The sequence below is a fragment of the Agelaius phoeniceus genome, chromosome 9, assembly GCF_051311805.1.
Source record: "Agelaius phoeniceus isolate bAgePho1 chromosome 9, bAgePho1.hap1, whole genome shotgun sequence".
Taxonomy (NCBI): Eukaryota; Metazoa; Chordata; class Aves; order Passeriformes; family Icteridae; genus Agelaius; species Agelaius phoeniceus.
The window spans coordinates 31,279,018-31,296,787 of NC_135273.1; the positions used below are offsets into that span (position 1 = coordinate 31,279,018).

Below are 17,770 nucleotides of genomic sequence, written 5' to 3' on the forward strand. Positions count from 1 at the left end.
TGGAAGGTGAGCTGGGTTGGATGATGATGATGTGTTAAAAAGCTTGGAGTCCTTCTTGAGGATTCTGATGATGCTGAGCCCTGAAGGACCTTCAATATTAATGGAGTTTGGACAATGCTCTCAGGCACAGGGTGGGATTTTGGGACTGTCCTGTGCAGGGTCAGGAGCTGGACTTGATGCTCCTTGAGGTGAGAAGGTCAGGGGTAGGAGGAGCAGAAGGATTTGTGTGGAAGCAGAGGGAGCAGCAAAGAGAAAGCTCTGCCTAAACACAGGGACAAAGAGCATGGGAGCAGGATGGACAAGGAGGGGCAATGAGAAGCTTTTACCTCCCAATTCAACCTGGTCCCAGTTGTAGAACCAAAGCATTGCTGGGCATGTCCAGAGCAGCTGTGGCTGCCCCTGGATCCCTGGAATTGTCCAAGGCCAGGTTGGACACTGGGGCTTGGAGCAGCCTGGGACAGTGGAAGGTGTCCCTGCCATGGCAGGGGTGGCACTGGATGGGCTTTAAGGTTCCTTCCAACCCAAACCATTCTGGGATTCTGTGATTTCACATTCCTAGAGATACAAAGATAATGACAGAACCCCATGGTGGCTTTTCCTGTATTTAAGAGGAATCAATTGACTGGGTGACAAGGTGGAGATTGGTCACAGGTCATACTTCATGGTCTTGGAGGTCCTTTCCAACCTGGATGATTCTATGACAGGACCGTGTTAGAAAGGGTTTTTATCTTGCTGTCAGAAGATTAGAAAACAAAATCACCTTTCCATTGCTTATTTCCACATTGTATCCAGTCAGGTAGAACTGTTTGGCACCTTTGGCACCCCCAGGGCTGGTACAAAGGCACTGTCCTGGCTCTGCTGAACCCAGCTGTGAGCAGGGCTTTGCTCTGGGGGCTGGGGGTGAGGCAACAGTCCTGTCTCCTTCAGTTTTGCTTTTCTAAACCCAAAAAACCCCTTTGGGAATAAAATGGAAATGGGAGTTTTACAACTAAAATTCTGCAGCTGCTCCGTAGTAATTGGGAATGATGATTCCACTCTGTTAAATATGAGCATGAATTCTGTGTCCCCGTGGTGTTGATGTAACAGTAAAGCAGCCTTATGTTTTCAGTTGCAAAAGTTGGTGCTGGCAGTGCTTTCCAAGTTGGCTGCTCTGGCAGTTCCCAAATCCAGGAGTTGTGACAGATGGACCCAATGCAAGCAGAGCCTGGAGAGCTGATCCTGCTGCCTCACAGCTCTGGGGGAGCCTGGGACAAACTTCCAATTTCTTTGGGCAGCAGAGCAGTGCATTTTAGAGAGGCTGCACAAAACCTGAGCTCCCACTCAGGTCATTATTTGTTAGGAAAAGAGGTTTTATATGGATTTAAATCAGACCTCAGGTCTGTGCTGCTCCAAACACGTCGCTGTCTGCTTCTTTTTGCACTCTCTCCAGCAGTGACAGCACATGATGATCTTCTTCAGTCTTTATGGGCTCATTTAGATCTAAATGCCACTGAAAAATATTCAGTGCTGATTCCTACTTGGTCCTGCCAAATGCAGGAATATGAGCTGGAGCCCAGCTGCAGTTCAGCACAGCTCACCTGCCAAAGCACAGAGCCTGCTCCACGCACTTGTAAGGCAGGAGTAAAGCAAAGTGCTCCTAAACCCTGGCAAATCACAATTCTCCCTCCCAGCTGGATCCAGATGAACTTTGGAAAGGTTCTTTGAAAATCTGCTCCTGCAGAATTGCTTTTGGAGACGCAGGGATTTATGTGAGAATCATCCATGCCTGAAGAGCAGCTGTATCCATGGCTGGGTTGGAATGTTGCAGAAGGCAAGTGCAGTGCTGCTGGTGAAAGCACTGAGTAAAACTCACCTGGGAACACTCAAAAACGTCCTTGATGCTGTCCCAGTGTCCAAAAATCTTTGCTTTAGTTCAGCTTCATTTCTGCAGCCTGGCAAGAATGTATAGGCTCACATGGATCTGGCACATTTTTAGATGGGGAGACTGCAAAAGAACTTTCAACAAGGATGTTTGGGAAAAACTTGTGGGAATGAAATGCTAGCACACCCTGGTGACCCAGTAGTTTTTGTTGGGCTTGTTTTCTGTGTTACTTATCCATGGTCTGCTCATTTTAGGTGTTTCAGAGGTTCCTCAGCTTTGCTTTAGAGCAGCTTTCAGGTGTTTTCACTCCCCTTAAGCAAACCATAGAAGCTGAAAGATCCAAAACTCTTGGCAGTGATTGTTTAGCTGGTTCCTATAAGCTGAGGATGACTTAGAAGCAGCTGCAGTTCTGTATTTTCTGTGCACTGCAGCTCATCTCCAAGGGGCTGGAGAAAAAGAGGAAAAAGGAACCTTGCAGGAGACTGAGGTACCACTGAAATCAATTTTCTTGCCTCTTTTTGGCCACCTTGGCAGCCTGTGCTGCTTTGTCCATGGAAAGATGCTTTTTGTTCTGCTCTTTAGGCAGCACAGTCATAAGTTACAAGATTTTTATACCTGGATTCTGGGAGGTCTCACAAGAATTGCCACCAAGGAGTAAATCCTGCTTTCAACTCCTGGAATTCATGAAGAAAGTAACTGGAGCTGGATTCCAGACTTAGAACACCAAAGATGGGAGGTTTTACATACATGGGAGTACAAATTTCCCCTCTGGCAGGTGAATGTGAATAGTGACAGCCTGTGATGATCACTGTCCTCACAAAGAGAGTCTGAGCCACACCCAGCATTTAGAAAAGCAGGTAAAAATTGGAATAGGAAGGAAAAAGGAGTCTAATGACAGAGTCTAGACCAGCCTCTCTAAGAGTGCAGTTCACTGGTGGCCTTTTCCATCAGGCTGGGAGTGCAGGAGTGGTGGATTTGGGAGCACCAGAGCTCCTGTGCAGGGAATATTCCTGAATCAAGCAGAGGGACTGGGAAAAATCCCCATTGGGAAAGGGTCTGGCATGACCTTCCCCACATGGCAGAGCTGCTGCAGAGGGATTTTAGTGAGAATTCCACTGTGAGGGGAAGGCAGTTTCTGTAGCTGGTGGAGAGGCCTTTCCTGCAGCCAGCTGTGGAACTGGATCCAGAGGTGGGATGGGGAGGAGCTCACAGATGCCTCTTCCCACTCCACCTGCTGGAAGGACTGTGGCCAGAAATCAGGCAGGAAGCTGAAATGCAGGTAGATATTCAGTGGTGACAGTCCTAATGTTGGCCTGTGGATATGGAGGGTATTTAATTGGCTTTGTGCTTAATGTAATAACTTCCATTTCTCCATTCTCAAAGCATTCACCCTTTGCTAAACAAATCAGCCTTTTGGCAGCTCAGAGAGCTGCCAGCAAATTAAACAAATGGGGAGTTAAGCAAATTGCAAGTCAGACTTTGCACAAGGCTCAGCCACCTCACCCACACTGGCCTGACACGACAAAAGTGAGCAATATGCAAATGATGTTTAATTTGAATTAGAGAGAACCAGTGCAGGTGAGCCAGCACCTGATCCCTCTTGCATGGATGAAATCAGGATCTTCCTCCCAGCACCAAACTGGTGGCAGCCAGCAATAGTACTGGTTATAGGCTCAGCAGGGCAAGGTCCACACGTAATCCTGCTTTTAATGCCACCTTCTTCCCTGAAGGGTGGAGCTACAGAGGGAAAGTCTGCCTGGGAAACTCATTTTCCTACCATGGTTTGGTATTGCAGCCAGAGACATGAAGGATGTGATTTCAGAAGAAAGAGATTTGACAATCAGTGTAATTTCCTTTTCTGTCTTTACTTCTTTTTTTTCCCTCTTCTTTCCACACTGAAGAACCCCACAGGGTTTTTTTTCACATTTCACTTCCATTTATGAAGCCATCATTTGTTTCCCATCAGCTGGACCATCAGATAGGCAGAATGTGACTTTGGCCATGTCAGAAATATTCTGAAATACCAACATTTTCCTCCCCTAAACATACAGCTCCTAAGCCTTTTCTTAAGAGCCTGCCTTGTACAAGTAACTCAGATAGATCAGTGGCACCTGTGCAACACTGAAATTATCCTGGCACTGAAAGGAGCTGGAAAGACCAGCTCAGAAAAGAGACAATTTATCACTTGCAAATGTGGTTTTAATGAACTGGATATCATCATTTCCAGCAATCTTTCTGGATGATACAATTCTGAAAGAGGGAAGCAGATGTTGGTGGAGATTACTGCACAGTGGAATCTGTTTGGCACCGCGTCCGTGGTTTTTGCTGGATGTTTTCTCCCTTGCAGAAGGATGGAGATGTTTATTGCTCAGTGGGCTGGAGCAGGAACTCTTTAATAAAACCAAATTAACAGTAGGGTTTTGTGTTGAGCCTCAGGTGTTTTGTGTTGAGCCTCAGGTGTTTTGTGTTGAGCCTCTCAGGGGAGGCAATGCTGGTGGAGTTCCCCTGGGCCAGGCCAGGTTTGGGAGGAGAACAGGATTGGGGATGATTTCAATTAACACAGGAAATTAATTGAGTGTTGAGGCTGCTGAGCCAGGACTCTGTGTGACCATTTATGAGTTTACAGACCCCAGGACTGAATCAGCCATTAAATATTTGCATGGCAGTAGGAATAATGAAAATAGATAAAGCAAGGTGCAGAGCTGCTGTTAATGAGCTCTTTGTGACACCTGTGGGTATTTAATGGGATCAAAAGCCTTGAAACCAATATTCCTGAGTTGTAAATGCATGAATGCCAGGAGATGTTACAAATTATTGCAAAATATTTTATTTTCCCTTTTCCTTCCCTCTTTTAGGTAATACAGCCAAGGTCTTTGTTGAGGTGAAGGATGAAAATGACCATGCACCTGTGTTTACCAAAAAAATGTACATTGGAGGGGTGTCTGAAGATGCCAGAATGTTTTCTTCTGTGCTTAAAGTGAAGGTAAGGCTGAAGTTTTTGTGATCACCTTCACTTACAGAGGGAAATTTTGTACTCACTGGTTTGATTTTTCCAGGAAATTTTGTAATTTGCATCTTCTAAAGTTGCTTGATGGTTGATGTTGGCACAAGGATGATTTTGAGTTAAAACCCAGGTTTTGTTTGTAGTCAGCTTGTGTCTCATGCCAGTTTGTAGCTCTCATTTTAGATCTGTTAATATTTAAATATTTGGTTTATGTTCAATGCCAGTTTTCTCCTGAAGTTTTTTTTTTATTTTGGTGGTACCTTGTTTAGGATGTAAAGGGGAAATCCAACAATGTTAGGTCTGCACAGGGAGGAAAGTGGAGATAAAATTAACCATCCATAGAGTTGGGGGTTTTCTTGTTATCTTTAAAGAGAGAAAAATAATGGAAATATAATATACAGACTACAATTCACATCAGATATTAATAGCCAAGAGTAAAAACTCATTTTTTTCCAATAGAACAAATAAATTATGTATTTAGAGCACCAGGAATGATAAAAGGGTCAGAGCTTAATAAAGTTGTTCCTATCTGGGGGTTTTTTTGTTGGTTTCATGAGAGTCCTTCCCAAAATAAGCCCAGAAATGGCAGAGAAGTGGGGAATTGGGAAGCTTCTATGTCATCAAAATTAGGAATCCAAAAATGGCAGCAAATCCAAGAATCATGTCAAATCCATGAACTTTAGAACTCTTGAAGAATCATGGAATCTTTAAGGTTGAAAAAGACCATCAAGTCCAACCATCCACCAGCACCACTGTGGTCAGCACCAAAAATGTCCCCAGGCACCACTTCCAGACATTTTGGGACAATTCCAGGGATGGTGACTGCACCACTTACCTGGTCAATGCCTAACCACCCTTTCTGTGAATAAATTCTTCCAATTATTCAATCCACACCTCCTCTGGAACAACTCAAGGCTGTTTCCTCTCCTCCTGTCCCCACCTGGCTCCATTCTCCTTCCAGGGAATTGTGGAGAGAGATAAGAGGACAAGAGGCACTGGAACAGATAAAAAACTCTGGAAGGCAAAGTCATTTAGGGAAAGGAACGTTTTGTTCCTCGTGCGAAAGCAAATGAATCATGAGGCACAAATGTCAAAACACGTTTGGAGTCGTCCCACGAGATGTGGACAGGCTGTGAAATCCTTCCTGGTTTTCCCAGAGGATTTCTTAGGCACAGGTATTTGTGTGTCAGTCAGGGGGATAAGAAATAGGTGGAGAAAAGGGAAATTTTGAGGTGATGAGGGGAATCTGCTTTTACCCTTCAGAAACATTTGACTCAAAACGTGTGATCAGTCCACAAAGAAGGAGCAAAAAAAAAGGTCAATTTTGTGTCTTTAAGCTTTTTCTGTTCCAATCCTCCCTGGTTTTGCTGGCACAAAATGGAATGAGGCCTAAGCCAGGAGTTGGTATTAGTGGATGGCATTAAACATAATTGTGTGTTTAGTGAAAGTAAAATTAGAAATAATTAAGAAGTACTTTTGTTGCAGAGGATCAGGCTGGGATTTATTGTTGTAGCACGGAGCATTTGCAGCAGTCAGTGTGCTCGTTACCTTTTTTCCTGGCCTTTAGAAAGCAAAAGTAATTGCTCTGTTAGTTAAACACAATCCCCATTCCAGCCTGGTTTAAGAATAATTAATCGAATGAATGTCTGTTCTTGAGGAGTAGAATGAAATGAGCAGCTTTCCAAGCTGAAATTTAGGAGAACATTGATAAAGTACATGCAGAGCTTGCACTGTAGAAATTATTCAGGTTTGGATTCCAGAGGGAAATTCAGGTTCTTAGGAGGTGTTTTTCATGCATTTGCTTTCATCTTCTGCGTTCATTAACAGTTGCTCAGTTTCTTCCACATCATTTGAGTGATTTTGAGAAGAAAGTGATTTTCTCAGTATCTTATTATTATTGTTGGCACTGACAACAGCCTTGATGAGCCCCAAACATGGGGTATTGGAACCAGAGAATCCCGGGGTGGTTTGGGTGGGAGGGGACCCTAAATCCCATCCGGTGCCACCCCTGGCATGGGCAGGGACACCTTCCACTGTCCCAGGCTGCTCCAGCCTGGCCTTGGGCACTGCCAGGGATGCAGGGGCAGCCCCAGCTGCTCTGGGCACCCTGTGCCAGGGCCTGCCCACCCTGCCAGGGAACAATTCCTCATTCCCAAGATCCCATCCAGCCCTGCCCTCTGGCACTGGGAGCCATTCCCTGTGTCCTGTCCCTCCATCCCTTGTCCCCAGCCCCTCTCCAGCTCTCCTGGAGCCCCTTTAGGCCCTGGAAGGGGCTCCAAAGTCCTCCCAGGGCTTCTCCTCTCCAGGCTGGCCAATCCCAACTCTCCCAGCATTTCAAGTGGCAAGTTGCAAAACTACAGCTTCCAAAAAAACCCAAAATTCCCACCATTAGTTCTTCTTTAACAGGACATGATAACTTATGGGAATAATTAAAGACTGCAGTCTTTAATTATTAATAGAGTAGTTGATGTAGATCAGTTTTGGATCAATTGATCACAAATACACCGCTGAACATTCAGATGTTTCACTTGCTTCAGTCATGCTCTACTGTGCCTTGAACAAAATTGCACAAATAATAATAATAATCAAACACCAAAAAGAAATTAAAATTAAAAAAAAATGGGAGAGAAGAACACTAATCCTGAGTCCATAATCTTCCACACAAACTGAACTTAGAAACAAATAGACCAATAAAATGTTGGATAAAATCTTCTCTCATCATCCAAACAGTTGATATGTACCAAGGCCAATCCTATGGAGTTTCTCCCGGCTCTCTAAGGTCATTGGGTTTGCTGCCAGCAGCATCCTCTTAAATACATTAATTTGAGTATAAAAGCCTTTTAGAGGAGGATAATGAGCTGCTTTGCTCCAGATTCATAGTAAGATTCCTTTAAGTAGATAAAAAGGATGCTTTAGCTCAGCAGAATACCACAAATCATTCTCCAAAAGTCATTTTTAATCAGAATTAATTTGGGGAGTGATAAACCACATGAATTATTCTCTATGGGTCTGATTGGATTATGAGCAGTGGCCTCTGAGAGCTGGAAGGTGGTGATGCTCCAAGAAAGAAAAAGGGATATATTTGAATAAAATGGCAATTTTTAGCAAAGGATTTGCTCCTTGCTGCTTGAATTCCCCTTCTTTGCAATTCCCATTTTTTACCCAGAATTTCCAATGTGTTTGAGAGCCCATTTCCTTAATTAAAGACCTTTTTGTGCTTTTCATTAGGAACATTCTAATTAAAACCAGATGTAACATGCATAGCCTCTAATTATGAGTCCTGTGCCTTGATCTTTGCTTCGTGTTTCCTTGTATTAGAATTATTTTGTTTTTCACTGGTATTTTCATGGAACTCCTGTTGCTCCCCCTCAGAATTCCAACCAGGCTTCCTTGAGCCCCAAACACAATATTTTCATTCTGCCTCAGGAAACAAACCCACAAAAGAATCTTCAGGGAAATTACCACCAGGAATTGGCTTTTCCCTATAATGGAATGTTATTAGTTCTTGCTTTTTAAATATTAACAGTATTAACCTCTGCTTTTCTTCCTTTATTTATTAAATTATTGAATTATTACAGATTTAAATGAGGAAATATCAGAGGTCCTCATTCTAGTGAAGAAAGAGAATTGTCTGAATTCCTGCTCAGTTTATAAAGGTGTTTTTGTCCTGAAAATGTTTGCAGGGAAAGAATCTTGCCTAAATAATGCCAGTGAATCCAAGGCTCTGGAATTGGCTGCATTTGATGGAAATGCTTTGATTCTTACAATATTTTCCTGTGCTCTTTGCCCTTTCTGATCAGATTTTTTCATAGAACTTTATCCTTTATTTCCTTTGGCTATCGAATATCCTTGGAATATCTCAACAAAAGAGAGCAAAATAAACCAAAGCCATTTTAGGCTGCAGGTTCTGGCCCTGAGGACACACAGGGAAGAAGGAATTCCTCTTTTCTTCACCTCAAAAGTATCTTAGAGATCCCATAATGAGCTAAAATAATTGATAAAAGAAACAGTTAAAATTCCTGGATACAGAGAGAATACCAAAATTGTATTGTTTTGGTTTTTTTTAAGATCTGTTATTAAATCTCCATTTTTTTTTTCCTATCTGTGCCTACAACCTGTAGATTTCTTTTGATATTTCCTTTTCCTTGGGGTGACAAGGGAATCTACAGAGTGGCAAGTTCTGGAATTCTAGAGATTCCACCTTGGGCATCCAGGAGAGCTTTCAGGGCAACATTTGGCTCATCCCTCCTTTGGCTGAACTGCTTTGCCAGTCACAACCTTTCCTTCCTTAAAATGTGATTTATGGATCCCAGAGCAGGGAGACAAGATGCTTGGTAGGAGTAAGGATCTCCTTGGAAAGCTCATTGCAGTGACAACAGCACAGCCTCCAGCTGCTGGAACATCTGGCCCCCAAAAAAGCTGTGTGCCCTGCTGAGACAAATATTACAGGAATGCCAAGCATTTTTCCTTCAAAAATAATATTCCTGCTTTTTGTTGGCTTTTTGAGCTTTTTACTCCAAGCTCCCTTACTTTCCTATTATTTTCCTCTGGCACAATCAGAGAATTCCCTACCCTTTGGGATTTTTTTCCCATTTAATTGAAGATTATTTCAATTACTTTGTTGTTTGAGGGCATTTTGAAGACTGCTGGTCCTGCATGGGCCTTCCTGAGTAAAGGCTCCTAGAGGGGCTGGGAGTGGGGAATGTGCCTGGATCATTCCCATCCTATGGAGGAAATCCATGTGTGTGGCCTTTACTTCCTCTCACACAGACACAAAGTTATTCTATCAAGCACTAGCTGCTATTGGCCAAAGAAAAATAATAATAAAATCCATTTTTCCAATTATTTGTTTCAAAACCCAGCTTTGGGAACCCCTCTTATTCAGCACCTTTTCCCATGAGACAGCCTGCAAAACGGAATCTGGGTTTCCTTTGGCACCTGGGAGGTTTTAGCCACCACTGGAGGACAAAGTGAGCAATTCCCACTCACCTGATTTCTTCCTACCTGTGTTTCTTAGAAAATTCCTGGCACTGGGGGTATTGGGAGTGAGCTGTGCAGTGATCAGTATCAGTGATGTAGTGAAGAAATATAAATTAATCTATAAATTGACATATAAATTCAAAGTAATATGAATATCAACATGAATATTAATAAATATATGAAAATAACCATCAATATACTAAATAGAGATATATTGATATATTATATATTGATATATTATATATTGATGTATTATATATTGATGTATTATATTTGGAATATTTTATGTTAAATATAAGTTTAATATGCATATAAATATTTTTTAAAATCAAGGTTTCAAATTCCTGAGGCAGCCAGTGGCAAACCAAGGTGAGGAGCAGGAGTTCCAAAGGGCTTGAGCCCAGATGAGGGTGTAAAAGAGCATGGAAGTGAAGAAATACGGGAAATAAAGGAAAATTGCAATGGCTACCCCAAATTTCCAGGCTTAGGTGTCTGTAGAACACCCAGAAACCTCCCCTAAAACAGACCAGTGGCAGCTGTGCCATCAGAACTGGAAATCTGCAACAATCTGGAAATTCCTACTGGCAAAAACGGTCTGGTTCTAAAAACTGCTTTATGTGCCAGCCACTAATTGGGAACATTGGAGCTGCCATCTGCTAGGAAGGGGGAGAAAAACCCTCAGCAGCCCAGTCCCAATCCCAATCCTGCCATTTTCCGTGCCCCCTTAGCAGCATTGGGCTTGTGGGTAAGGGTGACCCTGGGAGGGAGGTGGGGAACATTTCAAATTAACAACTGCATTGCACTCTGAGCAGCAAATCTGGGTTTAGCTCAGGCTGATAATGCTAAAAACTGGGATCATCATTGATAATGCAGCCTCAGGAGTTAATGATAATTTTTATGCTCGTCTCAAACATGCCACTGGTGGCTTTTGGTGACAGGGTCAATGCTGCTGTCACAGCAGCTGGGGTTTACCAGCCTGCCTGGGTGTCCTGCCATCAAAGCTGTGCTTGTGCAGGCACATGGAGCCAGAGATTAATTAATTTATGCTCTAAAGGCATCATTTGTTGGACCTTCTTGCAAAGGAGAAAAAAAGAATGAGTTGATCACTGAGACAACAGGATGGTTTGGGTTGGAAAGGAACTTCAAATCCCATCCAGTGCCACCCCTGCCATGGCAGGGACACCTTCCACTGTCCCAGGCTGCTCCAAGCCCCAGTGTCCAGCCTGGCCTTGGGCACTGCCAGGGATCCAGGGGCAGCCCCAGCTGCTCTGGGCACCCTCTGAGTAAAAATATCCTCATTGCTTTGGTGCTGGGCTTAGGGAGCACCCCAGGATTTGTGCCCTGTCTGTGGGAGGGGATGGCAAAGGGCTGGAATCCTGACCCAGCTCCGTGTGTGGGCACACCTCCACTCAATCACAGGAGGCTGGAATTTGTCCTGGTAATTCCTGAGATCATCCATATTTATCAGCCCTCAATCACAGCAGGATTTAGGAGACATCTGTATTTCTTGTGCAGAACAAAAGGCAGATATGCTGCTGGAATATTAAGATTAAGTGCAGGTCTTTCTCTTCTCTGACAGTCATAATGCAACTCTTGAGATGTCATAGATCTCTTCCTAATGAAGTGTCAAAAATATTTACCTTCAGGACAAATTACAGGCATAGCAAACATCCTTCCTAGGATTAGAGAAGTTTGGGAGGTTCCTGGGAGCAGCTCACAAGCTCTCTCTGCTGGTCCTGCCAAGCCCAGTGTCCTTAGGTTTGATCCAAAGAGCAGAAAAAGGGGGGAATGCAAACAACAAAGTTAAATACTTGAAGCTGGAATCTGATCATTTTTCCAGACTGTTTAGCACCTGTTTGCTCATCTCTGGGTGGATGTGGAAAGAGCTTGAGCTGTGATGATGCTGGGGCTGCTGATGGCTCTGGGGTGGCACTGAGCTCTCAGAACTGGTGACAATTAGCTCAGAGCCTGTCCACCAACTCGAGGCACCTGAACTCTGCAGGACTTGACAAGCTGTGAGCTTCAAAAGTCAAAAGGCCTCTTTCACTGGAGTTGAATGCCTTAAACTCAGCTGCAAGACTTGAACATCTCATTAGTGCTGAGCTCCTATGCCCTGAGCTTTGTGCAGGAGGCCTGACTTCATTTAATGCCTGTGCCTGCAGCATCAATACCTTAATTTGGATCCAAATTTTGTTTGTTTTTAGTCACACACGTCTCCAGGTGTGAAATACTGAAGGTGAAATTGATTTCTGGTGTCATTGAAAGCAGCGACGATTAAAAGCTGTAGATTTTATTGAGAGACAATTTGCCAATATTAAAGATATGATGGGCTTCTGACCCAGCTGAACCAACCTCATAAATCCATTTTAACAAAGAAATTGGCTTTTTATTGGAAGGGCGTCCTGCTGCTCTCCAGGGCACCTCTGGGGAGCCTTTGGACTTCACTGGGCACTCAGTGGGAAACTTGGCTTGCTCATGGATGTCCCCAAAGGAGCTGGATCAGACATTGCTCCTGTGGCTGCTGCTGGGTCCCTCATGTGGGGTTACTGGAATTTTGGTTTTCTTTCCCCCCCAGCTCCATTACCAACATGCAAAGCTGAGTGTGGATAAACAAGAGGGTTTGGCCAGGCAAGACTTTTCTGGATTGGTCATGGCTTCATCCTGAGCTGTGTTGTATGAGCTGAATTTACCCTGGATTCCCAGAATGGTTTGGGTTTGAAGGGGATCCTAAATCCCATCCAATGTCACCCCTGCCATGGCAGGGACACCTTCCACTGTCCCAGGCTGCTCCAGCCTGGCCTTGGGCACTGCCAGGGATGCAGGGGCAGCCCCAGCTGCTCTGGGCACCCTGTGCCAGGGCCTGCCCACCCTGCCAGGGAACAATTCCTCATTCCCAATGTCCCATCCAGCCCTGCCCTCTGGCACTGGGAAACCATTCCCTGTGTCCTGGCACTCCAGGCACAGCTGAAGTGCTGCTTTAATTTTTGTCTTTGTTTCTCACCATCCAAACATCAACGTGGTGTTTCTCTCCAGCCACTTCCTTGCGTTCAGGTTGGCTATTAGAAATGTTTCCTCATGAAGGAGTGGCAGAGCATTGGAAGGGGGCTGTCCATGGAATGGTGGAGCCACCAGCCCTTGATGTGTCCAAGGAATGAGTGGATGTGGCACTGCACAATGTGGTTTAGTGGGCAAGGTGACAGTCAAAGGTTGGCTGGGGTGATCTTGGGGATGTTTTCCAATATTAAAAATTCCATGATTCTATGACATAGCGTGTTTTCACATTCATTTCTTCCTTCAGCAATTTATTTATGTGGAAAGCCAACAATTGTCCTGACTCTCCACCTGTCAGGCTCCCATCTGCTGGCTCTGGGATGTTGTGGGGTTGGATTTCCCTGTGCCAGCTGGAATGCTCTGGAAAAGCCCACTGATATCTTTGCTTTTTTGAGTTACAGAACAGAGAAAATTTCAGAAAGCTTTTTAACCTTTCCATCTTTCTTAAAATCACTTAATAAAGGAATTTGAGCTCACCCAGGAGGCAGCACTCTGGGTTTTAAAAGCCTTAAAAAAACCCTATGGATCTGGAGAACAAAAACAACACATTTTATATTTATGCTTTTGGTAGTCGAGCCAGATGAAGCTTTGTGAATTTAGAAGAAAGCAAAGTATTGAGAGAGGGTGGGAATTTAACCAGTTGTGTGTCTGTGACAAGTTACAGCCAGTGTCATTCCAGGAGTTGATTTTTTGAGCTGTTCTGAATGAAACTTGCTCTTTCCAGCTAAACCAGCCTGCATGTAATCCTTTAAGTGCTGGATGGTTCTGTCTGGGAATCTGGGCTGATGGGAGTTACATGGAGCATACACAGCTTTGAGTACCTGGATTGCTTATCTGGTGCTGGTATTCCCTGAAAAATTATCTGAAAATGAATAAAAAGCCAGAAGGGACGATTTCCACCATATAGAACTTACTCAGTGCTGGTGAGGAAGCCATTAATGATGAATAATGGCCCCCTGTTGAAGGCTTAATGACCTTGCACAGATAATTCTCTTTTAGTAGCTGTGGTGTCCCATAAACAGCTCTGCTCTCTGTCAGCAGGGACAGGACCCCAGGGAATGGCTGGAGCTGGGTCAGGCTGGAGATCAGGGCAAGGTTCTTCCCCAGAGGATGCTGGCACTGCCCAGGGAATGGGCACAGCCCTGAGGCTGCCAGAGCTCCAGCAGAGCTTGGACACTGCTCCAGGGATGCCCAGGGTGGGATTGTTGGGGTGTCTGGGCAGGAACAGGAGCTGGATCCATGATCCCTGTGAATCCCTTCCAACTCAGGATATTCCATGATTCTACAAACTCTTGATGCTGACACAAACCCTTATTGTTTTTCATTCCTAAGTCATGGCACAGTATGGATTTTCCATGGATTTTACGTGCACCTTTTCAAAGTTAAGGCTGGCTTTTATTCCATCATTAGCTCAAGTGACAGGCCTCAGGAGCAGTGCCAATATTTCCATAAAAACCTGCTGATAGATCCTGAAGTATCCCAGATGCTGAGGCCAAGACCAAGACTAATGAGTGCTCAGGCATTAATTAGCTCCCACCTTGCTGCTCCCTGGAAGGAGCACAGGAAAGCTCGGTCAAGGTCCTTGGAAACACTTCCCTCTGGATACAGGTTGAACAGGAGCAGAAGGAATGGGGCTGGAGGGGCCAGGATGGGGCTGCACAGGGCTGTCAGGAGCAGGGAAGGTGGAATAACAATTCCTGGGGCTGCCTGGTTGTGATGCCAGCTCTGCATCCTGATCCAGTTCAGCAGCGGTGCCAGGACAGCTCTGTGTCCTCAACTGGGGCGCCCAGCAGGTCCCTGTGCACCACTGCAGGAATGCCACTCAATCCTTCCTTATTTTATAGAAAAGTTACTTGATTGCACCAAAAATAGCTGTGCTCCATCACAATATGGATATTCTATTAGGCATCCCTCTAATATGAAGGGCATTCTTATGCAAGTCTGTGCAGGGGTTGCTGAGATGATTTTTTTCTTTGATAATTCTTTTTCAATGATAATTTGGCGGTGGAGGTTTCTCATAATTAAGCAGTTCTTAGGTATTGTTGAAGACTTGAAAGTCAACTTATATTTTTCTACTTTTTAATTTTTATTTTCTTTCTTCTGGAGCAGTTTAATGCCAACAGAAGGGGAAGAAATTGCTGGAAAAGCAAAACTGAGTGCAGCAAAGTTAAATGAAGCATTTAAAGTAGCAGCCATATCTGTGCTCTGGGATCTAATGTTTTAAATGTCAGAATGGCAGAAATTTGCTGGGCCAAACTTTATTTAAAGGACAAGGTTAATGACTCCTTCCATGCATATTTACCTTGTTTTCCTGTGCTTGTTTCCTTTTCCCCATTAGGCTGATGATAAGGACACTGGGAATTACAGTGCCATGCAATACAGGCTCATCATTCCCCCCATCAAGGATGGCAAGGAGGGCTTTGTGATCGAGGCTTACACAGGGCTGATCAAAACTGCCATGCTCTTCAAAAACATGAGGAGATCCTACTTCAAGTTCCAGGTCATTGCCACCGACGATTACGGCAAAGGACTGAGCAGCAAAGCAGACGTGCTCGTAAGTATCAGCCAGGGATTCTTAGTATGGAATAATTCCTCAGGAAATTCAAACACTGCAGAAAGTTTCATTCCAGGCAGACCTAGAGAAAAGCCATCAGGTGCTTGTGCTTAATTTTTTGAAGGCACCGGAATAAAGCTTTTCGTTTCTTAAACCAAAAGATTTTGTGACCTGTTAGGAGTGAGTTCACAGGAGGCACCAGGATGAGAAGAGGGATGGAGCAGCTCTGCTGGGAGGAAGGGCTGGCACAGCTGGGATTGTTCGGCCTGGAGAGGAGAAGTTTTGGGGTGACCTCATTGTGGCTTTCCAGGACCCGGAGAAGCTTCCAGAAACATGGAGAGAGACTTTAGACAAGGGCCTGGAGTGGCAGGACAATGGGGAATGGCTCCCAGTGCCAGAGGGCAGGGCTGGATGGGACATTGGGAATGAGGAATTGTTCCCTGGCAGGGTGGGCAGGCCCTGGCACAGGGTGCCCAGAGCAGCTGGGGCTGCCCCTGCATCCCTGGCAGTGCCCAAGGCCAGGCTGGAGCAGCCTGGGACAGGGGAAGGTGTCCCTGCCATGGCAGGGGTGGCACTGGATGGGCTTTAAGGTCCTTCCAGCCCAAACCATTCCGTGATTCTGTGTCCCTTGGTCATGTCCAAGTTGTCTTAGTTGCTTGTGTTAAGGAATAATTTTGGGCTGAGAATGAACTTCTCAGTCCCTGAGAAAGCAGCATTCCTGAACTGTCACCATCTTTAGGTGTCAGGCTTGTGGTTTTGTGCTGTTCAAAGAACATTGACTTAGTCCAGGCACTGAAACCATCCAAGCTAAAATTCCTTAAAACCTATAAACTTGATGGATTGGCTCAATATTAGCATAATGTGAAAGGGATGGAGTGCATTATCTACTTCATGGGAACACTGTCAAAGGATACAGATGAGAGCCAGAGTCCTTGGTGTGGTGAGTTCTCCAGGAGTTCTCCAAGTAAACATAAAAGATGATACCCTCATGCTTGACCTCCCAAAATGATGGGGCATTCTCAGGTAATTTAGACACTAATAGGATATTAAAATATAGCCAGAAGGAGTCGACATTAACATTAGAAAGTGAAGGATGTCTCATTAATTTATAGAGGTTTCTTTCTGATGTCTGGCTGAGGGATGAGCAGTGCACCCAGCTGCTCTGAGCGGGGCCTGGCAACTTGGAGGAGCTGGAGATACAATTCCAGACCCCATGCTACCTAGAACACTGGCACATGGACCTGTTGGAGAGAACCCAGGGCAGGCACCAGGATGGGCAGAGGGATGGAGCAGCTCTGCTGGGAGGAAAGGCTGGCACAGCTGGGGGTGCCCACCTGGAGAGGAGAAGCTCTGGGGTCACCAAATTGTGGCCTTGCAGGGCCTGAAGGAGACAAGAAATACAGAGAGGCAATTTTCAAGTGGTAGAGTGCCAGGACAAGGGGGATGGCAGGGATAGGTGGGACATTGGGAATGAGGAATTGTTCCCTGGCAGGGTGGGCAGGCCCTGGCACAGGGTGCCCAGAGCAGCTGGGGCTGCCCCTGCATCCCTGGCAGTGCCCAAGGCCAGGCTGGAGCAGCCTGGGACAGTGGAAGGTGTCCCTGCCATGGCAGGGGTGGCACTGGGTGGGCTTTAAGGTCCCTTCCCCCCAGGCCATTCTGGGATTGTCTGATTTTATGCACCAAGTGTGATCCATACACTGAGATCCTTTCCCATTATTTTAACAGGATTTTCCTGCTGTGGGGTCAGGGGCTCAGGCTCTCAGATGTTATTTCTTTCAAAACAGCTCAAAAAGTGAACAGAGAAATTAATTTAATTACTCTCATGCAGAAGAACAAGATGTGAGGGAAGAAGACAGGACTGCAGTGGGAGGAGGTCTGGGGAGAAGAGGCAGGTCACCACCAAAGAGATGATGCTGGGCAGAAGCTGGGCAGAGCAAGGTCCAGAGCTGGGAGCAGGATGCTTCCCCAGAGCCTGGCACAGCTCTGGGAGCAGCAGGGTCTGCCAAATGCCCTGGTCAGAGGTTGTCACACTGGTGGGGACAGCCCATGGGAAGGACACCAGCATGGCTCAGGTCAGACACCTGTGGCTTGACAGTTTGCTTCCATGTGATGGAGTTTTCCCTCTCAGCATCTGTGAGATGAAAGAGATACAAGAATTACATTTTAAAATGAGTTTGCTGCAAGGAAGCACCTAAAGGTGCTGAGGAAGGGTAGGTGGTGGGTATTCACTATCATGATTTGAAATCCTGGATATCAGCTTTATGATGTTATAGAGAACATCTTTAATCAAATATTTTTTGGGGTTTGGGGAGGCTTCAAG

The 17,770-nt window shown here is 45.1% G+C and overlaps 1 protein-coding gene across 19 annotated transcripts in view; it reads left to right on the top strand.

Annotated features, from left to right (window-relative positions):
• The window catches only part of PCDH15 (protocadherin related 15), a 642,855-nt gene that overhangs the window by 582,987 nt on the left and 42,098 nt on the right, over positions 1-17,770 (top strand). For all 19 annotated transcript variants that reach the window (XM_077183412.1, XM_077183413.1, XM_077183407.1 and 16 more), the window contains 2 exons: positions 4,717-4,844; positions 15,235-15,450. In XM_077183412.1, coding sequence (XP_077039527.1) covers positions 4,717-4,844; positions 15,235-15,450 — 344 coding nt within the window. The remainder of the gene's footprint in view (positions 1-4,716; positions 4,845-15,234; positions 15,451-17,770) is intronic.